Below are 27,599 nucleotides of genomic sequence, written 5' to 3' on the forward strand. Positions count from 1 at the left end.
GGGTAGGTGGTATGCAAATCTTATTCCTCCTCCAAAGTCAGGGGCTTAGAAACAAAGGTCCAATGACAAAGTGATGCAAGGCAAAAGACAAGGAGAGAATAATTAACATTAACATTGACAGCAGAGAGTCCTACCCCTGAACTGTACCTCATGCACAGGACCATGTGGATATTGCTGCGAACCCGTGCTGTGTATGCAGCCATCAAATTGGCCTTGGTGGGCTGCTGCCCTAGATCTCGAACAACGGGCTTCATAGCCATCATGATCTGTTCTTGATCATCAGGGTTGTAAATGTTGGGAATGTCACCCGAGTTGAGCAGGTTGTTGATATCCTCAAGGAAGGATTCATTTTTAATCTAAGAATATAAGAAAAAAAAAAAAAAGTACCTTCGTAAGTAAGTTATAAGACAGTCATGTCGCCATATGCCATGGAGATCACTTCTGGATAAATATAGCCCTCAGCCCCTGTTATAAGAAATCATTTCTGTGATCACTCTGCTCTAGGAAAACATACTCTGACCCTTGTCCAGCATTTCCAATTGAACAGCCATGTTTAGTCATTTCAGGGGTGGAGGTGTGTGCCTGAGAACAAACCTCCCTCTGCCCATTCACTGTCTCCTTACAGACAAATTATGCTCAGGGCCTTGCTCTCTGCCTTGCAGTGACCCTGCAACCAGACCCCAAACATTAGGTTGCTCTGGGTCTTCATTCCTCCAACACAGAACACTTCACTATTAGGATAAAACTCATTGATGTGAGAGACAGTAATTGTAGGGATGTGTCACAGTCTGTGGGATGATCTCCCTCCAGAGCTACACTCACCTCTCCACCTTTGCTAAATCAGAAATACACAGCATCCATCTATTTAACTAAATGCACCCTCCCATGCCCCTCTTCTCCCACATATGCTTCTCACTGTAGGGAAAAGGATGCAAGAACAAGCACCACTTGACAGATATTCATCTCATTGCTTAGGGCGCTGCCAGAAGGGACTTGGTTCCTCTGATAATGAAGGCAGTAAAAAAGCCTATGGGGAACATAACGGTGAATTCCCAAAGTTGGTCTAGTCATTAGCAAGTTACAGTTTACAGTAACAAACCCACATTATCATGTGGAACCAGCAGGCATAAGGCCCTAAAATCTACTGGTATCTTTGAAAATAAAGAGAATTATATTAGTTAGGACTTCTAGTAACAGTGACCAGTGTAGTGCTTAGCTTCAGGCAGCTGTGTCTAAAATCTCTGATCCCACCAAACCCTTGGATGGAGCTGAAAGAGGCTTCCTTGAGCAACAGAAGAATCATCCCACTCACACACAGTCCCTTTAGCAACAAATATACCACCTTTAGTTTCCATGGGGCTTTTTTATAAGATGATGAAGGTGGGCTACTTACTTAAGAAACTAGCTGTGCCTGGTTTGTATCAAAGCTCCTCAATCCTCTTCAGGGGGATTTACTGAGCTTAGAGATGTTTCTGACTCCTTTTGAGATGGAGTCCACCATGCTAATACTCCTGTACCTTGAGAGTACACTTGTACCTGTGTGTCTACAAACAGGAACGTCTTGGGTAGACTTTGAAGGCCTGCCTTCATCATGATCTTCCTCACATCATCTCGCCATTCGGTCATGCCATAATTTTTGGATAGTTCAATCTGGAAACACTCATAATCTGCCCTAAAGGAAAGAGAAGCCTGTGGATTTACATCAAATTAAAATCTACTATTTGTCAGTCCTAAGTATGTGTTGTGGATTCAGGGGGAGAGGACTCAAGCAAGTTGTTTTCCCGCAATGAGTCCTGAGCACATGCCTGTCTTTGTGCATGTTCAACCACCAACCCGAGAGCATGTTTTACTCAAAGCAGAGATACCTGAGCTAGGTAGAAACCAGGAGAAGTACAACTCCATGAGCTAACAAAATCACACTGCTTCTCAGTCCCAGTGCCTAAGAGTGCAGAGGGAGCAACTCAACATGGATTTTTTTATGATGCTGCCCTTGGGGGCTGGTGCACCTGGGAACCGTGGTTGCATTTCTCCAGGATCACACCCTGTATTCAGAGCTGGAAGAATTTTCTTCCTCAGCCTAGTTCCCTGGCTCTTCAAGTTTCCCGCCTCATGGCCTCTTGGCTCCCAAGACTCACCAGTCCTACTTGCCAGGCTGCCAGTGTCACTTGATCACTTGTCACTAGTAGCTCCTGTCTTTGTCTTCCTGCTGCCCAGCTCCCAGGAAGAAGCCCCTATCTATTCCCCTGCCATGCTGAGTGCTGCACAGGCCAGTGAGCTGACATGGACCATGCTGCTTTTGCTCATTCACTGCGTGCCCGCAGCAGTCAGTAACCCAAGCTACTAGCAGGCAAGAGACCAATTTTTCTAGTGTAGATGTGCATGTTAACTGAGCCCTAGCTCTTGAATGTTAAATCTGAAGAGTCAGCAACTAGAAAAATGTGTAACCAGTAGCAGGAAGGGCAGGAAAAGAGAATCTTTGGCGGCAGCCCTGATGGAGCAGCTCCACATTATGTGCATAGGAGTGCATTACTTACATGTGAGATGCCAGCCTGGTGAGAGACTGTCTCCCACTTCCCCCAACACCCAGAAGAAGAGCATTCCCTGGAGCCTGCCGCAGGATCCGGCTGATTCGGCAGATGTGCTGTATTGCATCCATGAAAAGCACAAGCTTCAGCTCTGGGGTGTTGGTTTGATTGTACTCTTCCAGGTAATCCTCAATCACAACCTTCAGCTGTGGGCAGAAACAGTCAATTGTGGCTATCAGATAAAAGCAATTATGAGGGGGCAGGTGGTTGTCTGTAAGCACAGCCAGGCTTCTGGGAGGGCAAAGCCTGTTGATCAGCAGTATCTGGGAGCAGCTGTCTCTCCCAGTTGCTCCCTAGGAGCTGCTTTTGGGGAGGTGATGGCTCTCTATGCTCCTATAGGAACTGCCATTGCACTGGGCTGAATTTAGTTAGTGGCGGTGGTGGCAGCAGCTCCTGAATGGTGACCTTAAACTAATTCAGGGAAGTGACTAAGGTCTGCTGTTCCCAGCAGTGCTGTTTGCCTAGAGAAATAGCAAGGCATAGTTGAAAATAAAATAGCTTATGGCTGCCTGACCCATACTGTTTCCAGGGTCTCCCTCAGGGAGAGCTTCCTCGCTGTATAGCTGACCACTGTCTGCTGCTACATCCTGTGGTTAGGATCCTGGCTGGAAAGGGCAGGTGCTGGAAGAAAACACTGCTGGTCATAGACAGGTAGAGAAGCGCACTCCTCTCCTGGTCCAGCCATTGCACATAATAGCTGCAGGAGCAGTCTCTCCTGCCCTTTCCAGGGCTCTCTTCAACAGCACCCTCAGGCAAGAGCAGGAGATGAACCACGAAGACATCTGGGATTTGGTCCTACCCCCTCAGAAATCTCACTGTGAACCTGGGCAAGCAACATCAGCTGGAATTCATACAGTGCTGAGATCCCTGCCTAGATGCCAAAGTTCTGTGTTCATCAGTGGACTGTGCAGCAACTTGGTAAGTCTGGCTGTCTCAGCTATGCTCACCTCAGTGGGGGACAGGCCTACCTACTTTGCAAAAGAGATTGGAAAGCTCAGTTAATTACCAGTGTCTTGTCACACAGCTATCAAAAGAGGAGAAGACAGGATAATCCTCTGTTTCTGATAATGAGTGCACAATGCACTGCTCATTGCCTTTGCCTAATTATCACTACCAAAGTACTCACAGTATCTTCTCCAACAGGGAATCTGGCAGTAACATTAATTATTTGCAAAGGTCAATTGTGAAGTCTTTAATGGCAAAAGTAGTATTGTTTGGGGGTAATGTGCCATTTCTTTCCAGCAAATTTCACTTTTCAGTCCCAAGTGCAGTTCATTTGGGAGATTTGGCATAGCAGGCTGCCCCCAGGATGGCAATGCAGAGACAACTTATTCTACCTCAACTTCCCATTGCACCAAATGCGGCCACTATCCATATCTGGGGTAGGATTTCACAGGAGAGCCCTGGTAGGGTTTGTGATTCCAGACACCTTCAATTCAAGAAGCCCCATGGTTACTATTAAGTGTTTTCTTTTGTTTGCAGAAGACTTGGAAGATAAGAACATAGTTCACATCATCATGATTCCCAGGGTCCTTACCTCTTCCTGGCTGTTGATTGCTTTGTACAGTTTGATATTGGCACCTGGTTCCATGAAGTCCCCAAACAAAACTGGCTGGGAGGGGATGACCTCCTCAAAAGTGGTGCCTAACTCCTCCATCATACTCTTCATCAGGTTGTCAAACCAGGTCCGGTCCTCCTTGCTGACCAGGCGATCACAGAAGACCCGGCAGCTCTCATGGTACCACAGTCTCAGCAGGTGCAGTTTGTTCTGGTAGGAAATCCCAGCAAAACAGCCCCCATGAGGGAAACAGAGAAGTATTAAGAGCCTCGCTGTCAGGAAAGCTGGTTCCTGCCCGGCATGCAGCCAGCTCCAATCCTGCTAGAAGGCAGCTGGAGTGGAGAAAGAACTGGGTGGAGGAAGCTGCATTCCCTTCTCCTCTTAAAATCAACTCTTGTCAAAACAGCTGCTTTGCAGAGAGCTTATTACAGCTTCAGCTAATCCCGCCCTCTATTTGTCCATATGTCAGGCTTTCTTTGAGAGATTTAAATTTCATGTTGTTTGTCCTTATCTTTCCCCCAGTTTGATTTAATTTTTACTGTTTTCAGAAGTTCTTGTGTTTTTCGGAAAGATCCTTTTATTCAGGTGTAGCACAGAACCAGTGTCCTAAGTACTTCCTGTGATAAGTCAATCTCTACTGGCTAGGCTGGAGCCAGAACAAGGTCCTCAGGAGAGCTGAAAGGGCAGATGCCTCCATTGCTACAAGCTGGTAACAGGACAACACGTCTGCCCCTGCGTGGTTCCCTGTTTGGTCCCTATGGCTTCATCCAGCCCTGAATGGCCGGGCTGTGTCGCACTGACTCCCTGTGGCCAGTCACCTGCTTCCATGCCAAGGAAGGGCTGGGGTGGCAGGATTGGTCTGTTTACTACCAGTAGTAGGCAATATAGCCAAAAGGAAGGTCACCACATTCATCGAACAATACCAAAATGCAGCTTCAACAAGAAATTGAAGCCTGTCAATGAGGCCTTCACTAGAACATTTCTGGTCTTCCCCTGGGTGGCATGACTGTGCTGATGGCAGGACTCACCTCGATCGTGCTGGGCTCGGCCATGAGCATGCCCTGGAACACCTTGGAGAGGTCTCTCAGGTTGAAGGTGTAATGCGACTTTGCTGGTGTGGGCAGCAGCTGGGATGTGATGGTCAAATACATGCAGGTGGTGGCATCAACCAAGGGCTCATTCAAGTCTTTGACTGCATGTGCTCCTGCTGCAGGGACAGAGGAAGGTGGAGAGGATGCCAAGGTGGTGACTTTGGGTTGAGAAGGTCCTAGCGGTGCAGACAGGTGGCACTGAGTGGCAGAGGTGTTGCTAGGACTTGGCCAGGAACACGCTTTTCTGCTTTCTTATGCAGAGACTGTGTGTGGACCTGACCAAGCACCTGCTCACTGCAGTGGACAGTTTGTCAATGAATTTCCCAACCAAAGAGAATCAGATCTGGGGAGGGAAGAACAACAATTCTGCGATGTTAAGACTTCATGCACCCCAGGGAGAGAGGAGACACTGCCAGACAGGTAATTGGTGCCTACCTGAAATACTCCAGTCAGGTTTTCCTTCTCCCTCCTTGTACTCCCGCAGTGGAGTTTCAGTTACTTTGAAGCTAGAAGGTGTGAGTGCCCTCTTAGCTAAACCGCCTTGCAATTCATTGAGCTCAGCAAATGCAAAGGCACAGAGGAATAATTTCTTATGCAATAGTCTGGCAAGATTTAAACACAGCTGCTAGTTTTAGAGCATAAAATACTTTTTTTTTTTTTAAACTCCCAATTAAGTTCATTAGAAACACTCCTGGGAAAGTAGAGCCCTGTGACACCCTAGTGTTTTGCACTTTTTTGCATTATTTCCAAAATTCTTTAATTTCTTTTTATATCACAGCTAGATGCTTCCGTGTGCCCCTGAGCTCATAGTCAGGTACTGATGCTTGTAAATATTGCAAGCACTCAGAAAGCTCTGCTTTGCTTCTCTCATAGCTCACTATTCTCACTCCTTCCTACTGGCAGATTTGCAGATGAGGGCACATTTGCAAAGATGATCCTAAATTCCCACCCTGTCAAATATAAGAGGACTCATTTCACTTCAAATGAACCCTTTTTCTGGGTGGCTGTAGCACCATGCTTAGATCCACCCTGCTCAGCTGTCCACAGGCTGCAGCAGATGGAGAGTAACAGAAGGCTCTGCTTCCACAGAAGGCTGTTGTCTGGGCAAGTGTCTGTCTGCTGAAAGCACAGGTAAGCTCTGCCATGCTGTGCTCATCAGCTTGTTCTGTTCACAGTCTCTCTCTCTCTCTCATATATCTTTCTGCTCTTACTTACGCACAGGATCTCTGTAACTTCTTTCTCCTAGGAGTCCAGCTGGAAAAGACAAAAAACCCCTGAGTTACAGCTTTACCTGCTGAAGTGAGGGATATCTGCATCATCCATCACAAACAAAATCCTCTTTGAAAGGCCTAGGCTATAGGATACCTTATGAAACTGTGAGAGCCAAATTTGAAGTTTGCTGATTTGCACCAGCAGTTCGGCCCTGAGACTAAACAGGGTATGAGCTCTCTGTTTGCTAAGATTGAAACAACACTTTTCCAAAAGCATCTTCAAGCAACTAATGCAAGTTCCAGCTTCCAGCACTTTGATCAGATCACCAGTATTAATTCCTTCCCTTCCAACCTCCACTATCATCGGGTTGACTTGCAACATGAGGAGGTGGCAGTTGTCTGCAGAACTTACCCATCCAGCTGCCAAGGATGGTGGAGAAGATAGCCTTCTTGCTGCTCTCCTCCAACTCAGTGAAGGAGAGGTAGTTGAAATGGCGAGTGAGGCGTGGAGTGACAGCATTCCTTCCCCCTCCAGGAGGTCCCATGGCACAGACAAAATTAATATCTACCAGCTTCTTAAAAGTACCTTGAAGAGTGCAAAATCAGGAATAAATGCTAAGCTGTAGCTAAAAACCCTGCCACAAATCTCCACAGCAGGTATGCATATCTATTAACAGGCCAACTTTTGTCAAGAGTACTGGGCAAAGGGATCTGGGTCATACCTATCTGTTTCCTGTCGTACCAGCCCTGGTGGTCCATCCACTGCCGCAGCAGCTCGATGGGTGGCTGAGCACCATATTTCTCCAGCATGGGCATATTCAAGTCATCAATAAAAAATATGAAGTACCGCCCAATTGGAGGCCCGAACACACCCTTCCGCCTGTAAGGACAGAAGCCACATAAGGACACAGGACAACTCCTATTGCAAAGGTACTCCTAACTTGATCCAAAAGCAGTTGTTTCTCCAGAGGCTTCCTGGGTCAGCAGTTTCAGCTATCCTTACACTTACATTCTATATACCCCTTTATATGTGCCTTTGCATGGAAAAGATCCAGAACAATGTTTGAGGCACTGGCTTCTTTCTGAGCACGACAGAAATTTTGTCTACTTATGGACAGTGTCAATAAATAAATGGGTACAAATAAAAGCAAAGCTTGAGCCCATGAATCTATTGGAAACTTCAAACCAGTGGCTGACCAGGGAGGAAAAAGGGAAGCTGTGAACCATGGGGAGTGGGACTGGGTGTCAGCAGCCATGTATTTCTCCCCTCAGCAGTTTCTATAAAGATCCCACACCAGGGTTTGCAAACACCTGTGCTGTGAAATGTAGTATTTCTGGAATAGCTAGAATTGGAGCAACTTTTACAGACCCTCACTAATCCTTCTCACTTTCTTGCCATCATATCAAGTTATTACAGGCTCTCAAAATCCCAGCTCAGATTTGCTGTGTGTCCTATTTGTTATCCACAGCTGTACGTGCTTGGGGCCCCTTCAGGTCTTGGGATGAAACTAAATGGCCAAGTTGATAGAAACACTGAGCTCAGGGATACTGCCTTGGCAAATGCAGAAAGGAAACCTGCCTCTTATCCAGTTTGCTGTCAATGAGATCCTGTGTTTGGTTAGCAGAGGTGCGTGCTGAAAACATCAGGAAGTGGGTGATGTATCTGAAAGGCAAGTTCTTCAAAAGCTTGTCCGTAATTGTGAGAGTCTTCCCTGTTCCGGTGGGACCAATGCAGAGAACCTAGAAGCACAATCAGCAATGCAGCATAAACATAGGCATGTAGTCTGTGTTTCCCAGCTCTCTGACAGTTGCTGGAGGAAATGCAGGTTACTGCTCACTTAGGTATTCAAAGGCTGGGAGAGGACAGAAGGCTCGCTTCTTCAGTAAGGACAGCTGTTCAACAGATCTCTTGGTGTGGAAGGAATCCAACCAGAGAAGTATGAAAAGGAACTGTAGGAAACAGGTAAAGAGGGATGGTGATGGGCTATCTAGCAATTGCTGCATTTTGATTGAACAACTGAGTATTGATATTCCTTTGGACCGCTGGCATGGTGCCTGGGGACTGAATGGAGAACTCCTGTTGCTTAGGCACAGCTTCTGAGCAGAGAAATACAAAGCCATGAGAGTGGGAAATAATCTCAAAGTAGCAGGTTGCTGTTAGGTTCTGACTGCACCGGGAGAGGAAAAGGTGCCCCTGTTGATGAGAACAAGGTTGAATCAAAAAATCAAAGACAAGGCTTGGCACGTACTGGCTTATGGTTGGTAAGCAACAGCTCCAGCAGATGGGCCATTTGGACTGTGTTCATCGTGGGCACAATAATATCACAGAAGTTGGTATCGGGAACCATGGTGAACTTTGCCGTAGAGTCCAGCCACTTCTCCCAGCGCACCTGAAAGGTATGAGTGTGTTTAGAGGGGGCAGTTGCATCTATCCCCTATGGGAAAAAGAAAACTATTTCTGCTGTGTTTTCCCTGTCACAGCTCCTTGTGTAGTAGCTCAGATTCTGATGAGGAATTCAGGTTTCCAGGCCCTCTGTCTAGTCTTGCCACCCCTGCCTTTCTGCCTGGCAATGCTGTGAGTGTCTGACTCAGTTCTTTTGGGAGGGAGGTAGCCCAAGAGTTAGAGATTATTGCCCCAGCAGCAACACGCCCTCCCTTCTGAGAACTGGGATCAACGGGGGATGGAGCACTTGTGATATTTGCAAGAACTGGAATTCTGTCCTAAGCTGACCCACCCTGTAAATGCCGCCACAGCAGAGGGCCAAAGAGGGCTTAGCTGGGATCCTATCTTCATGGTTGTTGCCATCACTCATGTTGCACTCAGAGGCACTTTGAGGTTTTGTACTTGTACAAGACATGGACGACTTGTGCTACAATCAAGTCACAGAATAACCTCCCAGAGGCAACTATATAAGTGAGAGAGAGGTTTTGTTAGGAATGTGCTGGAGAACACTGAGAAAATGTGTATTCCTGACCACCCCATGTGGCCTTCTCACAGAGATGATGCTGGCAGCTTCTGCTAAGCATCTGATGCTCATGTAGGGCTCTTTATTTTACTCTGATTTCAGGACGGGGAAGCATTTTTCCTCTTTTGTGGGGGTTTTGGGGGTTTTTTTTTGTGTTTGGGTTTTTTTTTTTTTCTTTCAGCCCAGGGGCTGGTGACTGTCAGTCAGATGGGCCTTGCATGCCCTACTGCTCTGCTGTCTCCTGTGAAAAAGATAGCATATTTGCCTGCCTTGCTCCTCCTCCAGACTCTGCTGCACACAGCTCTTCTGTTGTTGTGCACTGCTTTCTAACACAGGCAGACCTTTCCATGTGAGCTTCTCCCTGTCCTCCTCTAGCAGCCACATTTGTAGGGCCCTCTCACTTTCCTGAGCGCTGGCAGAGGCACTCAGGTCTGAATTAACCAGCCAGCCGTTGGCTCAGATTTGAAAGATCTGCTTCACAACCCTGAGGGCAAGAAACTGCCTTCTTCCTTTAATGAAAAGATTTCACTTTAAACGTTCTCACTTGGTTCCTATAAGCCTTTTTTTTTTTGCCCTTGATGAGAAAATCCTACCAAATCCTGCAGGACTGTGTTGCTTCCTGGTCCCTCTCCCCAAAGTTGAAAGTGAAACATTTTACCTCCCTAATGACCTCCTCATCCAGATCATCTTCAGCACTGCTAAGCCCAGCATCGTACAGTTTATAGTCATAAACCAGTCCTTCTTCTGGGAAAAGTAACTGGATCTGTGAGAATAAAGCTGTGGTGAACCTGGCTGCTACTCAGCTGAATTCACAGGAGGATCTGCGCTACTGCAAGGAAGACTTCATTAATGGGATGCTGCCCAGGGGGTCAGGTCTCTCTCCCAGAACTTCCAGCTCCAAGGGTCCCTTGAAGTTTAAGGCAGATGTGGTTTACCAGATCCCAAGAGGAAGCCCATGCAAAGCCTCCAGGCATTCAAGAAGCTCTGACCCCATTCCTCGTTACCAGTTCCTCTATGAGAGAGGATCTGCTTTTCCTTTACTCACCTTTTCCTTTGCCATCTTCTCTCTCAGCCACAAGCTGAAGGCCATGCGACCTTGGGAATCTCCAGTAGCGCCCACACTCCAGATCAAGGCAAATATAAACCAGGGTTCAATCAGCTCTCTGATATGAGCTGCCTTCTCCTGGGGAATCATCCTAATTCCCTGAGAACCAGAGAAGAGCAGAAGTAAAATCCTCAGGCATGGTTAAGGTACGCAAAACCCAGACTCTTCTTAATGTCCTCATAATTCTATTCAGCTTCTATGTATCTTTTTCTAGCCACTTTTTCACAGGCCTTGTTAATGTATTCTGTGGATTAAAACTTGCTGTTTCATTGGTGTACTTGAGAGACTCCCCTTGCTGAACTAATGTCACTCAACAGGAGCTGGGAGAAGAATTTAGTCTTTGGTTTTTAATTTGAAAATTGTCCAGCCTTCTTCAATACTAATTCTCACAGGACCTGCAATCTGAAGTGTATCGCTGCTTAGCGCTGATTTCTGCTTTCCACTCATTCTCCATTTCCCTCTGCTATAAATAAAAGTGAATATCTTCCCTCCAGCCTGGTAGGCACGGAGCTTATCTTTTTCTCTTTCAGTGGGCAAAGCATAATCCTTCCAGGTTTACCTGTGCTTTGCAGGATGTTGTATTACCTTCTGCCATGGAGGTGAGCTACAGCATGACCTTTAGGCACCAACACCTTGTTCTCTGGTAACTAACCCTCTGCATGATAGTGATAGGGGTAGCAAAATCCTACCTCAATGGGAATGAAAGGCTGAAACAAGCATTCCAAGAGCATGAGGAGGCTCCTTGTGAGGTTGCTGTCTGTTGAGGTAATTATCTCCTTCACAAACCTCCGGACAAAGCCAATGGCCTCCTGTAAGGAGAGGCAGGAACAGCTCAGTATCACCATCCAACATATTTGACTTTGCTTTTACCTTCTAGGGTTCTGGTTTCTCCTCACCTCCCTGCAGGTTATGTTTAGCACGGAGGGTATGACTGAGAATGCTACCATTTCCCACTGTGTCTCAAGTACCACCTTTCTGAGCAGTGAGAAGCAAGTCAAACCCCTTGGTTCAGTCTTAACCCCAAGAAACCTCTGGGCCTACCTTTTGGTTCTGTGCAACAGTGATGTGCATCTTCTGCCATCACTGCTGTTAAATGGTTTGCTCCCTTCAGAGCTTTCCTTTGCAGCACCAGGTTATTCATTAAAATAGTGGTTTAGGAGCACAGTAGAAATAAGAAGACTTGCTGTTACAGCTTTCTCCCTGGAGTTATTCCACTGTAAGCAATGGAGATGCACCAGGGATGATTTTGTCCAGAAAATAATTTTAAAATGAAATAAAAAAACCTAGAATGACCAATAAGACTAAGTCACACCTACAAGGATCAGCAAATAACCTCTATTAAACCCAGAAAATTCACAGAGCAGTTTGTATACTGGTAGTCTGAAGTGTTCCCATGAGGGCATTTAAATCCAGGCCTTGATGAGTCTGGGCTGGTTGATATCTGAGCTGACAAGTTCCAAGCCATGGAAAGGCTGGAACAGCATGGGAGCTCACCTTGAGGAATCTCTTAAAGAGAGATGCTAGCTGCTGCGAGAAGGGCTGCATGATGCCTGGGATTTTTTGCAGCCAGCACTCAATGAAGGGCTCCAGCCCCAGGATGCTGGGTTCCAGGTAAACCATGCCACAACGGGAGACTGTGGCAGGGGAAGCAACAGCCAGATCCTGGACTTCAAACATCATGGTCATGCTCTGGAAATTGCAAAAGGAAAGAAAGGAGGATAAGGACTTGATCACTTCTGATACATCTTTCAGCATAATTTGGTGAAGCTGAAACCCCTCCCTTTGTTGCAGGAGCCCTCTTTTTGTTGTGTTTGTGCAGCACAGCAGAGGTCTGGTCAACACAGGGCTGCTGCTGAGACACCGTTTCCATACAAGTCCATCACAGACATCAAGTGGAATGTAAAAGGCAAGTCCATTCCAAGATGGAAGAAGGAAAACAGAGAACAGGCAGCAAGAGCAGGAGGGCTGAGTTACCTCTGTCAGCTTGATGATTTCCCCTGAGCTGAGACACAGCTTCTTATTGTCATCTAGCACCGTGTTCATGTTCTCAATCCACAAAGCATCAACTGGCCCATCAAACATGTACCACTTCTTGATGGTGTCAGTGGCTGCAGCTCCCTGCCGGATGAGTGAGGAAAGGATCCCATCTGTCCTGAAAGGTGGGAGGAAGGCAGGGGTTGGCCCATGCTGGTTTTGCTGAAATCAATGGCAAAGCTAGAATCTTACCCTGGTTCATGTGCCCAAGGATACCTGTACCTCACTTGTTGATAAGCTGCAAAAAGGTCTATCTCATTCTTTCTTATACTGAGACATACATCTCAGCCTATGACACCATAAAACAATTTCTTTGGGCATTAGGATCTGAACTTCATGTCATCTAACTATAAAGTGACAAGCTTCCCTTTAATATCTCTGTCCTCAGTGAAAAGCAAAGAGGCCTTGCTAGCATCCAGTTCAGGTCATAGGCGGGTTACCTGTTCCCTGGAGGTGCCTCTTTTTCTCCACCAAGTGTAAAGGGGGACTCAGGACAGCTACTCTGCTAATTCAGATGCTTCAGCTGGGTAACTATAGGTTACAAGGATGAATCCAGGCTAAAGAGCATGACTCTACCCTCTTTATAACTGAAGTTCCCTGTCCTCAGCTGCCTGTGAACCCAGGCGGTGCTGGAGCTGGTGAACAGGTGAGCAGACACACAAGGAATGCTGGCTGTTGACAGCAAGAACTTAATCTGTACGTGGAAACCCTGAGCGCATTTTCCATTGAGGCCCTGGACTCTACTCCCATTATTAAATAATTATTTGTTATTTTTATAGCGCTAGTGAATTTCAGGGTATTGTTACTGAGATCAAGGGAAAACAGTCTGTTCTAAAGCTCAGCTGATTAAAACAGATGGATTTGTCTGTAAATACATTTTACATGACTGCTGTATTTTTCTTTTTGTCATGTTGACGTGCCTGTGTACTGCCCTTGGGTAGAGTCACATCATAAACTGTCGAGCTAACTGGAATATCCTATAAAATGTCCTTCAGTAAAGATGCACCAGAGCCCAGGTTGGGTCTTAGCATCAGTAATGCTTGCTTACTTGGTTGCACTTTTCCTAGTTAGTTTCATATTTAGTTTTCCTCATTTTACAGAACACAGTCTTTAGCTTTGCCCCTAAGCAAGTGGTGGGTGGCAGGGCCAAAGGGAGATTCACACTGCTTCTCACACCCTAGCTTCTGGATAAAGCAAGCTGCAAGGTCAACCTCAGGTCACGGATGGAAACATAAGCAGTAGGACCTGGCTGACAAGAGGGCTAATGGGCATTTGCTCTCGCTTCCAAACCATGTAAGCAAGCAGGAGCCCTGGTAACAGGAATGAAATGCCTCTTTATGCCTGAAAGTCATTCCTCATCATTCAAGGCCACCAGTGTATTTATACAGAACAATTCAAGTGTGCAGTACAGAGGTCACTTTTCAGAAGCAAAGCAAGTGTTTTTAAGCTGCTGTATCTTAGAGCAGGGGCATGTGCTCCAAAGCAATTGAATTATTCCTTGTTACGCAGTTCATGCTGTGAGCTGAGCTGCAGTAACTGTCTGGGCATGTGCTGGCAGCCGGGCCAAGTGCACAATAAAAGATGTCAGCTTAAATCGCCGTGACTGGGTATTGCAGCTTGGTGAGGATAAGGACTTGATCGCTTCTGGTTTTATGCCACTACCCTAAACCGTTCTCAGCCTTGAAGAGAAGTCGCTCAAGACCAGAAGAAAAGCGTTTCCCACCTGGAAGGAAGGAAAGCAGGTTTTGTACTTTACCACTCATGCGTTAGCAAGTTGAACTCTCCATAAAGCTGGCCCATTGTGACGGATTTGGGATTCAGTACAAAGTAGCTGACTGCTTCGTAATTCCCACCACTGGCTGCAGGCTGACCTTTCAGTGACGTCATTGCAGCTGCCAGAACTTCATAACTCTGCAAGAGCAGGAGAGCAAGACAGTTAACTGCCATGGCTCCGTAACGACAAAACCACTTGCTCTCACAGCAATTACATTCAAAACGCAGTAAGAAAGGAGACATAGTGAAGGATAATATCATAGTAAGGAGATGCCTGGCTGTATTCACAGAAATAAAGCACTCGAGAATCAGGGCGGGCAGGAAGTTAGATCTCCTGTGCAAGAGGCCTGACACATCTCAAGATGTCAAAGTATGTCTCGGCCTTAGAAATTTGCAGCAGAGCTAATAAGCTTTGGTCTAATCTCCCAATTCGAAAGACTGAGCTAGTAATATACTTCCCCATGGCTATAAATCAATACTAAAAGGCAGCATTTTGGTGTCCTGACTTCTATCTGAGAGAAGCTGGAAATGCCAGCCTGTGAGTCTTCTGTGAAGCTTAACCCTCTGCATCATGAGGCAGGCGATGGTTTGCTGGGGCCAGCACAGTATCTCAGCCATACCTTTGTCTTCCCAGAACCTGTTGGCCCCACCAGCATAAGGCCATGACGAACCACGGTGGTTTCGTAGAGCTGGATGCACTTAGATACAAAACCTGTAGAGGAAGATGATGCAGAGTGGGGCTGGGACCAGCTGTCTCTTTCCTAGGGCAGGGTGCTGGACTAAAAGGCCAGGCCCAGAGGGAGCTTGTGGAGAGCCTTTCCCCTCACCATCAACATCCTTCAGATTCTCTTTGATGCAGGATTTGCGAATGGCTTCTTCCAGGATGCCATAATCAACAGGCTTTTCTCTGATCTTGGGAAATAAATCTGAGACAATACCATTGAAGAGCTTGAGGTCGTCCTGCAGGAATTTGGGTACATTGGCATCCCTGATAGCCCGCAGGCAGATCAGCTCCTGCAAAGATTTAAGAACTGAGAACTTCAAAGATCCTGCCTCTCTTATGTGGCTGCAGAAAAGGCCACATAAGTCTATGACAGTGTGAAGTATAAGCACATTTACCTCATTCATAGTAGGATTCTCTCTTTTGAGGTTGCCAGCTGTTGAGATGACAGTCTTTACAGCTCTCATCCCAAAGTCATAGTGGTCCTGGAAAAGGCACAGAGGAAACAATGTCATCAGATACAGGACCATCACCTAAAAAGAGTGAATGTATGCATGCACTCAGTTAGCAGGTAAGAAAAGAAAAATGAGTTATGCCTTCAGAACAACTGCTCCTTCATCCAAGTCTGCTCTTAGCATCCTTCAAACAACTAACTAGTCCTCAGCTGTACAGACTATGGGTGAGGATGATGAAAAATCCTAGATGGAGGGAGAAGTAGGCAGGGCTGCTCGGCTCAACTGTCCTGCCATTGTAATCCTAACTAGGACTGAAGGTGAATGCAAGTCCAGCCACAGGAACAGAAATGAGAATTAGAAAGGAGGGAAGTAGATGAGGAACGGGTATTGTGACCTTTTTGTGATATGCTATCACAAGGCACAAAGAGAACTATCCAGGTACTTTGTGCCTAGGCTGAGAAAGCCTCACATTTAAAAAACATTCATGGACATTCAAGACATCCACCTGGGTGCTGAGCTGCTCTGACAATAGTTTGAATGTTGTGGTGATCTTCTTTGCAAGGACTTTGGCTTCATCAAACCCAAAGGAGTAAAGTGAAATCTCAGCAATCATGGAGTAATCTGGGACCATCATAGCCACAGGACGAAAGAGAGCCTGAAACATACAGTTCCAACACAAGATCACAACACTGTTGTTTCTTGCTTCTTCCAGCAAACTGAAAAGGCTGGGTATCCATCCTAGACTGTTCGGAGGACACAGCATGAGTGTGCCTGGCACCTGTCAGGGTAGCATCCCTGCAGACTACAATCTGAGGAGTGCCATTTGCTTACAGATGTGATTCAAATCCCAAAGTTATCCTAGAAACTTTCCAAAAGCATCACATCCTAATCCTTGCCATGGACACACTGGTGGCCTGGGTAGCATCCAGCACCTGTATGGCCCCTCTTCTGTCTGTCTATGCAGTCTGCCCTCCTTACCTTCAGGTTATCAGGTAGTTCAGTACGCCCAGCATACCCTGGGTTCATTGTGATGAAGACTGCACAGGATGGGACCAGTGGGATCTCTGTGCCTTCAAACATGAAATAATCCACCTAGAAAATTAAAAATATGATCATCTTCAAAGAACAGAGCCTGACCTGCCAATTAAATAATGTAGCAGAATCTTCCAAGAGGAAAACAATAGCTTTCAGTAGTTAAATTATCAAGCAGGTGACTCAGTCTGGTCCCACTGCAGGAATCCAGTATTACCAGCAATATTTTTCCCTGTTTAAGAAACTGGGCTCACGGAAGATTTACTGATAGGATAATTTTTTTTTTTTTGGCTCTTGAACAGACTTCTATCCCTCCAACTGTAAACAAACATCTTTCCATTTATTCTGCAGTAGAGTTTGGACCTGAATTAATTCATGGCAGAGAGGGCAAAGAGAAACCTAAATCCTTTTTAAAGCTGTGTAGGTAGTAATTTCAGATGGGGGATAAAGTAATGCAGAAGAATTCATGGAGAGCAAGTTTCTAATTCCAAGCCAAAGTCAAGGAGATTCAGGTCTTAACCCCTCTGAGTCTCCAGAGAACAAAGCAGAGGCTGGCTGCTAGGCTGGCTGCTAGGCTGGCTGACAGCTGAATCTCCGTGTAAAGCCAACAATTCACTTTACGTTGCAACTCTGTATGTGCATGAGTATGCATTTTTCTGCGCATATTGGGTTTTGTGAATTCACTAAAGCTTGGATAACACATTTAGACAAATGTGGTGCTGAGCAACTCATGGCAGAACACTGGCTGCCTTTATCACAGCTCCAATTTGTATCAGCTCAGTGGATCTGCATCAGAGTGTCTCCCACAACAACGTCTGCTGGCACTGCAGCTCAAACTGAGATGTATTTCAGCCTGTGAGAGTGTGGGCAACTGTGGTAGCGCAGACTAGGGTAAAGCTGCAAAACCCACCCAGGATGCTGACTATGTAATAGCCTGATATGATGCGTAACAGCTAGGGCATTACTCATGCTTCTCCAAGTTCAAGTACGTCTGTCTGAGTTGCCCGAGCAGTGAAGCTAGTCCTCTGTGAAGATGCATGCAAAGACAAGGACTTGACTAGACTAGCTCAAGTGGAGACTTTTTTTTGTCTGCCTTTGCATTCACATGTTCATTACGTACCCTCTGCTGCTGTGCCTTCTGAATGGTTGTGATCTGCTGGGCCACCACAGACAGCACCTCGATATCAATGCGGTTGAACTCATCAAAGCAAGCCCATGCACCAGAGCTGGGCAAGGAAGGAAAAATGAGGGGAGTCAGGAACATCACACAGGAGCAAACTTGCAGTCAAAAGTTCAGCTAGATCTAGAAATTATAAATCCACATACTGGGGAGGCAGCACAGAGACAAGAAATGAACCTAAAAGGCCCCTAACGTCCCACAGCAGGTAGTGACATAGCCACAGTATACTGCTACAGTGGAAAGGGCTGTAGTGTCTCACCCCAACTATGCGTCCCAGGCCATGTGATGGGTGAGAAGTTGCATGGTCCCTGCAAGACCATGGCAATGTCTGATTCTACAGCCTAGGACAAATTCTGCATGCTACAGATTTGGGCTTGAAAGAGGTGTCGTGTTGAATTCCTGTTTTGTACCTGAGCTATAAGTGTAGCAGAAAGAATTTAGACATCTCTTAAGTCCATTTTTTGGAGCTTGGAAGACTATGTATAAAGCTGGAAGCATGTATATGAGGAAGGTGATCTTCCCACAAGGCATGGTTTAAGAAAGAAGTTAAATTACTTACAAAGAAAACATCTGAGAAAAGAGTATCAGCTTTTGTTGGAGTAACTAATTCAGATTCACCAGTGTGCAACAGACTAATTGGACCAGCTCTGTTTGAAATGTAGAGAAGAGAGAAGCTTCTCTGAGAGGATCCCTCAGGGCTTAGAGCAGTCTCTCCTGGCTGCTCAATTTTGGATATACTCAGCAGATTATCTCCTTCTTAAGATTAAGCAGCTTGTGGGCTGAATCTCAGTCCAACATGTATGATTATTAAAACAAAGGCCAGAGCTGCAAACATTTGCACAGGTGTCTAATAGTGGGTTGGTGCAAAGCATTTTAATTTTGCCTTAAATGAACAGGGTCTCTTTTTATCTTCTCTTTTTTTTTTTTTTTTTTTTTTAAATTGGCTCAACTATCCGTCCCTTCTGGCAGGAATTTTGTAACTTTGCTCATTCTGGAACACAGAAACCCCCCTACTAGTGCTTTGCTTGTACTTCTGGGCTGCTATGAAAAATACCCACCAATTCTCAGTGGCCAGCATCCCTGTATCCTACCCACTCCTCGATAATGACATGCAGCATTTCATCGTACCTGGCTAGTCCCTTGAAAAATTTTCCCATTGCCATAAAGTCAAGCTGGTCGGAGCAGTTGAACACTACAGTTTGGATTGCTAGTGCTTTGCCCAGGTCTTTTGTTGTTTCTGTTTTGCCTGTTCCTGCTGGTCCTGCAGGTGCTCCTCCAAATTTCAGGTGCAGAGCTCCTGTAAGTGTCAGATAACACCTACAACAAAGAAGAGACCAGATGCGGAAAAGCATTTCTACTACTGACTTCAGTAAGGGAGACATATGATCTATCCAGCTGGAGACAAGTAGGAATCCATCCTTTATTATTCTGCGGAACTGCTTAGATATGCAGCATTCTGCAAAGGAGTTAGCTATGTGGCCTTGATTAGTATTCATCGGGGCCTGCATGGATAAATCCTTCTGCCACTGGCTACAAACTCACTCTCCAGAAAAAGGACAGTTACAAAAGGGTAAAACTATTATTGCTGCTGCATATTCTAGAGTATTAGATGCCCCTATCTACCGGTTTGTTGAAGAGCTCCTTAGCTATCAGGTGGGCATTTCATTTGAGTCAGAGCACTACATTAAGAATTAGGAGAGTGAAAGCGATCAGCCTGAGCACTGATCACTAGGAATACAGTAGAACCAATGCCAGGGTGTTCCTATGCCCTTGTCTCAGGTAGTCCTTTCCTGTACAAATGGTTTCTATTTACATACATTAAGCAGTAAGACCAGCATGGTCAGATCCTTGGTTTAATCCCCACTGAGGCTTGTTCATCCAGAAAAGAAGAAAAAAGAAAAAGAAAAAGATACACTTATTACCCAGAAAACAAATCTCCTTACCTGTCAGTGAGGGGCGTGATAACCAGACGGCCACTGTTCCCCAAATACTCATAGCCATAGATAAATTCAGCATTGACTGCTCTGATGTACAGGTCCCCCCTCGTCCAGTAGTATCTAATGATCAGTGAACATGACATCAGAAAGACAAACACTGGCTGGCAGACAATACAGCAGCTCATAAGACTACAGCCTGCAGGTTTGAAGACCTGCATGTCAAGGGATTTCCCTTTCGAGAGAAGAACAGATAAGGTAACACAACAGGGTGGACAGGAGTTCTCACACGACCTGCAATTAGATGTTATATCAAGTGTTGCACTCCTTGGGCAGGAGCATTCCCTTTCACAGTGAGGCTGTGAAACACCATCGTGTGGATTAGTCTATATTGCCAAAGTGGATGCCATCAAAACTAGGTCTGTCTCAGATGCCTTAGAACTGGCATCCTTAGCAGACTTCAATCCCACTCCTCATAGGGATGTTAGAGGCGACTCAGGAGTACTGCTTACAGACTATGCAAACTCTTGTTTCCATTTGTCATGGACATGGCTGACAGGTAAGGAGAATGAAGACTGGCCAGGGAGGTATGGTCTCTACCTGAGCTGGGAGATCCACTCAAAATCATTCATGCTTGTCACATTCTCCTCAATCAGCTTTGCTGCAACATCCTTTGCATGGACCTCAATCACAATAAGAGCTGACAACACTGCTCGCTGCATCTTGGACAATTTTCCACGGACCAGGGCAACCAAACTGCCCAGCTGGGTAAGGAAAAGAAAGTACTTTGAAGCAATCCATATCCCAAAGACCCAGGCTGTACTAACACAATGCAATCAAACTTATGGCATGCTAAATCCAGACCATAGGCTGTGTCCATGCAACTTCTGCCTCTTCTCTTCTCAGATACACAAATGACTGCTCAGAAGGCAAATACTGCTCAGGGCTGGCTCAAAGCTGACTTTTGCCTACACCATTACCATGTTCAGGTGAAAAGAAAGGAGTTAGACCACCATGAGGCCCAGAGCTAACACCTCCCAGGTATTAGGTGTGATTAGATGCACGGAACAGATATGAAGGATGCAGTTTTGCTTTGATTTATACTGTCCATCACTTCAGTTCTCCTCCACCTTTGGCTTCTTGGGTGACCCTGGAGAAGTTATCTTTCACCTCCTTCCTGTCTTCAGGTAATGATCATATTATCAGTCCCTTACATTGTTTCAGGTTTATGATGACAAATATCCTAATGATTAAGATGATAAGAACCTGGTTTTTTACCTGTTTTTGAGCTGTGCTATGCAGGATTGCATCTCTGTTTTTCCTATAGTATTGTCCTGGCTGTATTTATAAGTTATCTAAGGTCTGATGATTGAGAAGTCTCCATCTGGCAAAATCTCACCCTTACATTCATTTTCATACCTGAGTACTCAGCTGTGGGAAAAGCCTGCTGGACAAATCTCCAGCTTCCAGAGCTTCAGACACTTCCTTTGTCCAGAAAATCTGGCAGCCAGCAATGACCACTTGGCCAGGCCATTGCAAGACCCATGTGGTACGTGGAGTCTTAAAAACAAAAAACAACAACAACAAAAAGGTGGTATGACAATGATTTTTTTTTTTTTATTTCTACGTGTCCCTGCTCTGAGATCCATGCTTAACAAATAAGAACCGAGTTCTTGTTTAAGAGGCTTTAATTTTTTTTCCTCCAGTTGCTGTGAAGAAATCTTCAGGCACAGGCTTTCTGGACACTGGGTACGGCAGGTACCTTCTCTCCACTATGCCACCTGCAGGTTAGTAACCAGTTACAAGTGGCCAGGAGCAGGTGAAGAACAGGAATCAGTGAGACCCAAAAGAAAGTTTCCCCTCCTCTGGCCTGTTCTAACTTTCCTAGTTTCAAAATTTCAGACAGAGTAAAAAACAATAACAGAAATATCCGAGGCCTTTTCATTTTTCAGCCTTTCTCCCTCCCTAGACCCAAACAAATAAAAATTTAGTTTTACCAGAATAGCTTTTACACAGAAATCAGAGTCAAGATGCATCCCCTATGCATTGACTGAAGCCAATAGTTCATGTGCCTTGTTACTTTTACCAGCCCCTAGCACACTGTGTGTGACACGAGAGCTGAAGGAGAAGATCCTTATAAAGAGGAAGTTGCCTGGAGAGAGGAACAGATACGGATTCATACAGGGTTGTTCTATGATACTGCGAGGTGTTCTGTGGCTGTTGAATGAGTGTGCAGGGTTTGCATTCTTCTGGACCATTAGCTGCTTGCTCAGCTGCGCATTCTGCACTTGACCCCCACACAACTGGATTAAAGGTTGTATTTTAAAACTAGTAGCATATCACAAATTCATCAGCCCCATCACTGGTGACCTCTACAGCAAGCCTGGAACTGAGACATCAGAGACCTGCCAGTCTGTGACAAAATGCTTACCTCTGGATAAACACCAATAGATCTTTCTATTTTGTCCCGTACACTGGCCTTCATGGATTTCTCCACTTCCAGCAGCCAGTCCTCCACATTGTCAGTGGGATAGATGGGAACAAACAGCTTCACTTCTTCTCCTTCAGCAGAGTACATGTGTGTGATCTGTAGGTCCTCCTGGAACAGTAGCTAATGGAAGAAGCACAACAGGAGATGTGAATGGAGGATTTCCTTTCTATCCCTATCATCCTGCAACTGGGGGACAGCCAGGCTGTAGTGGTGTATGCTCATTATAAATCTGGTGCCAAACTTGGCTGTCAATAGTGATAATAAAGTGTGCAACAGATGTGCAAAATGACCTCTCCAAAAAATGTATGAAAATAAACCAGCGATGTGAATCTCTCAACTTGAGTGAAGGAAATCAAATTATAGGCAAGATGAACATTTCTCATTGCCTGTCTAGGATTCAAACCCTTGATTCCTGTTCAATTCTGTAGATTCAGATCATTTCCCTTGAGGTCACAGTGCCCGGTTTTAAGTGTAAAATTTTAACAGCTTTTCCAGTGCCCTAGCGTATCACTGAAAGTCCCCTTATTTATTCCAATAGCTTTGCACCAGGTTTCCAGTTCAATTTCCTTTCTATTTTCCCAAGCTAATGACTAGGAGATTGGTTTTAGTGTCTGAGTATTGTGGTGGTGCAAGCTGTGACTAGCCATGGAATCTGAAGTCTATTAGGAATAATAAATAGGAAAAATAGCTGGGTTAACCCCAGCTGCTAAGTAGGGCTGAAGGCAGAAACTTAATTCCGTTCAGGCTTGTTCACTCCTTGTCCCTCCTGAGGCTGTCAGCAAGAGTGGGATTCCATCCTAACCAGGTGCCTGTCAGTAGACAGCTAAGTCTGAGCTATTTCTCCTGGCCTCCATGGTGGGATGGACAGACATCTCCAGAGAGAGTGTCATCTCCTCCTAAGATGGGTATTTAAGTGAATTTCTGTAAGTTGCCCTTTACCGGTGCTTATTTTCTCCTCATTGTCTAAAAGGTAATTGAGGGTGCCCAGTTCATTGGCAGATGTCTGGCTTTGAAATGTCTAAAGTGAGGTTGTTTGAATCCCACTGCAGGGATGGCAGTACCTTGCAATGCCTACATACAGTTACAGGTTCCCAGGAGACCCATTTCCACACAGCAGAATGTGAACACTCCTCCAGATTCTTAGCATGCCCCCAAGTTCCCATGACACCAGCTACCCAAAGGTGGGCCAAGCCACTAGCATGCTTGCTTTGCCTACCTGTGCAATGTTCTCAAAGCATTTGCGGAGGTGAGGTTGTACAGCAGTGGGGTCTTTTGTCTGAGACAGTATTTCCAGCAGCTCATCGTCTGAAAGGAAGTAGAACCTAGAAACACAGAGCAAGGCATGAAGGGAGACTCTCCTTACTGTAGCATCAGGGGCTAAGTCCCGGCAAGATGAGGAAAAGCCTACTGCTAGAAGCACTGTTTCTGACTGCTCACTGATCTCTTTGTATTTGTGTAGGAGAGCAGCAGCCATGGTCCAGCCGTCTACCTTTCTGTAGAGACAGACTGCTCCATCTGCAGAAGTCAGTTATTCCCATGCAAAGTGGGTTTAAATAAGTATAAAAATAGAAGTATTTCTTCAGGAACAAGGGACAGAGTTACATGGAGGTTTTCATTTTACCCCATCCTTTCTAGACAAATCATGAGGCAACAACGCTACCAGACTGCTCTCAACTCACAACATTTGTGTCTGCCTGTTTTCTCCCCGTCAGATGGCAGCATTGAAAGGCACTGCCTTGCTTATGTTTGCAGTCTCATGACAATAGCCTAAGCTTAGATTGTTTTGCTCCTTCTTCGCAGAGTGAACTTGAGTGAGCCTCTCCTTTCATATTTTCTGAACCAGGGAGTGTGATCCAGCCCACTGAAATTTGGGATTACCTGGGAAAAGCTCCTCTCTTCGTCTCCAGATATTCACTCAGACCTTTCTGCACAAGTTCGAGTAGTTTGTTACATTTTCGCAGGTTCTCTAGTAGCATAGGATCAGGGCACAAAGAAATCACCTACAAACAGAATGGAGAACAGAGGAAGCATCAATATTCTGAGCACGTGGGAGATAAGGCAGTGGAGATAATTGGGTTGCCCAGTGATGTTACTGATAGGATTTAAATGACTCATTCACAGGAATACTTTCACAGGGATCTGGAGAGGTGTGAGCTTTGTGGGCAAGGAGGGGAAACAGCGCTTATGGATGTGACAAGCACATTTCTGGGTTTCCCTAAATACCAACATTTGTAATATGGAATACAAGTGGTGATGGAGTCCTGGGAAGTAGAGACTGGAGAACAGAAGAGCGGAGAGCACTGCTACCTGGACAGAGAAACAGGCAAAAACAATGGCTCTAAACAATTTAAAGAGTCAGTCTTGAGGAGGAATCAAAGGAGTTATTTTATGGATTACAATTATAGCAGGACTGGTTACAAGAGTTGTAGGAGGTAGGGAGTCTGTGCTGAGGAGAAGGTATTTGGTGGGGTGGACAGCTTGGTGCAAGCCATCACAGGGAATGACTCTGTTTGGACAGCAGAAGGAAAGGCCAAGTTCCAAGAGAAGAAACCTAGCACACCGCCTGGGGCAATGTTGCATGGTTTATACAGCGCTGCTCATGCCTGCACCATTACAAAAGCAAAACCTCAAAGGCAGTCCTTGTGTGAGCACAGCCCCAAGGAGTTTGGGATACCTGCGCTGGCTTTCATCAAGGCACACACCTCAGGGTTTTCATTAGCATTCTTCATGATGTTCCTCCAGTCCTTATCCATGGCCTGGTAGCGCTGGCTTTCTAATGGGAGCTGTCTTTTGATGTCCTCTGACCTAAAGATGGGCTCCAAGTAGAGCCAAGAGCGCTGACAGTTCAGCCATTCCTCTAGGACATCCTAGTGGGAAGCAAGAAGAGCATATCAGGACACCATGCTATGAACCTGTTTGACAAAACCATTCAAACTGTGCAGCAGAATAGGTTAAAAAAAAAAAAAAAAGGAAAAAAGAGGTGATGCTGCACTTAAACTTTCCACAATTCTAAAACCTACCTGCAGCATCAGGAGCTGGAACTTCCTTCCCAAATAATTAACAATTTCCTAGCAATTCCCTTTGCTAAGTGTTCTCAACAGGCATCAGAACCAACACGCATTACTTTAATGGAGATAGTTCTGAAATATGTGTAAGCCACTGCTAAAGCTTAAAGGGACTCAGTGGTGCTAGGTGAAATTTCTGTGGCTAGTGTTTCTCTATTTTACAGAAGATAGCACAATGCGAGCACACAGTAAGATGGGGATTTTATTTTGTGAAAAGAGCTTTTTTGGGGAAGAAGAATGACAAATAAAATATGCCAGACTCTGCAATTCTGTCATATCCTCTCTCCTGCCTGATGTACCTCAGCCCCAGCCTTGCCTATAGAATAATCCATGAAAAGATCTTCGAACAACACTCTTAACTCAAAGAGAATGAATGAAAGCTAAACATTTAAGTTAGACACCATACAGGAAACCCTGTTTGTCAGGCATTCAAAGGAGCAAGAAAATTAGGTTGGAAGAACATCCTCCTCCTCCATTTTCAGGCATGGGAGATCGGAAGGTATGGGGAACCTGCCCAACATTGCAAAGCAGCTCAAGCATTTGACTCCCTTTCAGACTGCCTTAGTCATGCAGCACTATCTATCATTCCCTGAGCACAGGCAGCCACTCGACCTAGGAAGAGGTGGGGTTTTCCAGTAATACAGACAACGGTGTTTGCCATACTCCATCAGCTAACCCTGATAAGCCACTTCCCAGAAGCAGATTCATGGGCCTTTAGTGACAGGAATGAACGCAATCAAAAGAAGGGGTAGGAAAGGCAGGGTGAAAACATGGACAACATCACAGCCAAACCCACACAGTAAATAACTGAATTTCCCCATGTTACCTACTGCCTTAGGACTTAAAGTAGTATTTCTGTATCGTCATGAGACAAGCCTAGCACTCTGGCAGCCCATGGCCCAAGCACAGCCAGATGGTAAGCACCAATAAACAGAGTAAGGTAGTTATAAATAACAGATAACAATGATGCCATCCATGAAACATCAGCATTTACAGAGTTCTCCAGCCAGATACTTGTACTGGAATTTTTTTCTTGCAGCAAAATGCTCTTCTGCTGGCTGAGTCCTGCTGGGTGCTGAGCATTCATGCTCTGGTTTGATAAAGAAGGGCTAGCATGGTCTGCCAGATCTTGCTCTAAACAGCAGTCTTCCACGTGCTTTCCTACACTGAGATGTGAATGATTACCATGGATTTCACAGGGCCTGTAAGAATCTGTAAGGTCCACAGTATAATATGATTAGAGATGCCAGCAGGACTATTCACAGCAATGGGAGAGTCCCGGCCCCACCAAAAAGTGTTGCAATAGGCAGCAAAAGAGCTGGAATTTCATCACTGCTGTTTGCAGAATAAGGCTCTGACTTTAGCCCCTCTTTTACTAGAGTCAGAAGGCTTTGACAGGCCCTCTTCCTCCCTCAAGACTGTTATTCTCTTGATAGTTGTCCACCCAGTTCCCTAGCGGCAACTGCACAGTGTCCATGTTCAAGCGTGGCAGCACAGTCCAGCTGCCTGTCTTCACCACAGGTGTGGGTAAGAAACCAATACCTGTGTCATCTTCAGCTTATTTTCCCATGCGTTCATCCTTTCCTCAAAAGGTTTCTTGAATGGTGAGAAGGACATACTCTGAATCATGACAATATGATCATCTAGGAGTTGAGAAGCTTCATCAGTGTTTTTCAGAATAAAGGTATCTGTGTCTTTGTAAAGCATCACAGTAAATACAACAGAGTTCCATTCACTCTCCATCTTGTTGAGTGCCTGGAACAGAGGGACAAGCAATTTAATTTTCAGATACAACATGTGCAATGGTTATCCCAGCTTCTACAACTCTCTTAATGCCCCTCTCTAGCAAGTGACAGATTTTTGCTCTTGGATTCCACTGGAAACTGCAGCTATGTATTTAATGCAGACACACTAAGCAACAGCACGTTTCCTCTGCACTGCCCATGTACTCAACACCTCAACGGTGTCCTGAAAGGAGCACCTTGAGAGGAAAAAAGGGCAATTTCATCTCCAGGCCCATTTGTGCTACTAGATGCACTGAGGCTGCCAATAAAGTGCCTATTAATGATTATGGTTAATGATGGCTTTGTGAAAGTGGTAGCTATCCATTGGGAACTCGCCTGAGATTTCAGAGAACAAAAGCTGCCAGAAGGTAATGACTTTCAATCAAGACCATCTTAGGTCGTATCCGAACTGATGAACTGAAGCTGAAAGACTATCTAACCTATGAATCTTCAGAGCCAGCAAGTCTTCCCTGCACGTTTACTGTGTTAAAGGATTTGCCACCTCCGTTTCCAGTTGCAGCTAATCTCCCTGACATAACATTTGAATAGCAGAAGGCAGACAATCAATTTATTTTAACTTAAACAGTCACTAGTCCCACAGTGAGGTGTGAGAC

At 45.5% G+C, this 27,599-nt stretch overlaps 1 protein-coding gene across 2 annotated transcripts in view; it reads right to left on the reverse strand.

Moving 5' to 3' along the window:
* DNAH1 (dynein axonemal heavy chain 1) overlaps positions 1–27,599 on the reverse strand; it is a 70,854-nt gene that overhangs the window by 21,465 nt on the left and 21,790 nt on the right. For both annotated transcript variants that reach the window (XM_075053362.1, XM_075053361.1), the window contains 31 exons: positions 26,744–26,956; positions 24,839–25,003; positions 24,015–24,136; positions 23,353–23,458; positions 22,077–22,256; positions 21,065–21,205; positions 20,246–20,409; positions 19,655–19,768; positions 18,840–19,028; positions 17,652–17,757; positions 16,478–16,591; positions 16,005–16,154; positions 15,443–15,529; positions 15,151–15,337; positions 14,944–15,035; positions 14,307–14,461; positions 12,491–12,668; positions 12,011–12,205; positions 11,206–11,325; positions 10,457–10,615; positions 10,070–10,174; positions 8,695–8,835; positions 8,025–8,185; positions 7,168–7,325; positions 6,858–7,031; positions 6,450–6,488; positions 5,172–5,350; positions 4,123–4,353; positions 2,535–2,731; positions 1,537–1,672; positions 148–356 (listed from right to left, as the gene is read on the reverse strand). In XM_075053362.1, the coding sequence (XP_074909463.1) occupies positions 148–356; positions 1,537–1,672; positions 2,535–2,731; positions 4,123–4,353; positions 5,172–5,350; positions 6,450–6,488; positions 6,858–7,031; positions 7,168–7,325; positions 8,025–8,185; positions 8,695–8,835; positions 10,070–10,174; positions 10,457–10,615; positions 11,206–11,325; positions 12,011–12,205; positions 12,491–12,668; positions 14,307–14,461; positions 14,944–15,035; positions 15,151–15,337; positions 15,443–15,529; positions 16,005–16,154; positions 16,478–16,591; positions 17,652–17,757; positions 18,840–19,028; positions 19,655–19,768; positions 20,246–20,409; positions 21,065–21,205; positions 22,077–22,256; positions 23,353–23,458; positions 24,015–24,136; positions 24,839–25,003; positions 26,744–26,956 (4,667 nt within the window). The remainder of the gene's footprint in view (positions 1–147; positions 357–1,536; positions 1,673–2,534; positions 2,732–4,122; positions 4,354–5,171; positions 5,351–6,449; positions 6,489–6,857; positions 7,032–7,167; positions 7,326–8,024; positions 8,186–8,694; positions 8,836–10,069; positions 10,175–10,456; positions 10,616–11,205; positions 11,326–12,010; positions 12,206–12,490; positions 12,669–14,306; positions 14,462–14,943; positions 15,036–15,150; positions 15,338–15,442; positions 15,530–16,004; positions 16,155–16,477; positions 16,592–17,651; positions 17,758–18,839; positions 19,029–19,654; positions 19,769–20,245; positions 20,410–21,064; positions 21,206–22,076; positions 22,257–23,352; positions 23,459–24,014; positions 24,137–24,838; positions 25,004–26,743; positions 26,957–27,599) is intronic.

Source organism: Buteo buteo, chromosome 21, assembly GCF_964188355.1.
Source record: "Buteo buteo chromosome 21, bButBut1.hap1.1, whole genome shotgun sequence".
Classification (NCBI taxonomy): domain Eukaryota; kingdom Metazoa; phylum Chordata; class Aves; order Accipitriformes; family Accipitridae; genus Buteo; species Buteo buteo.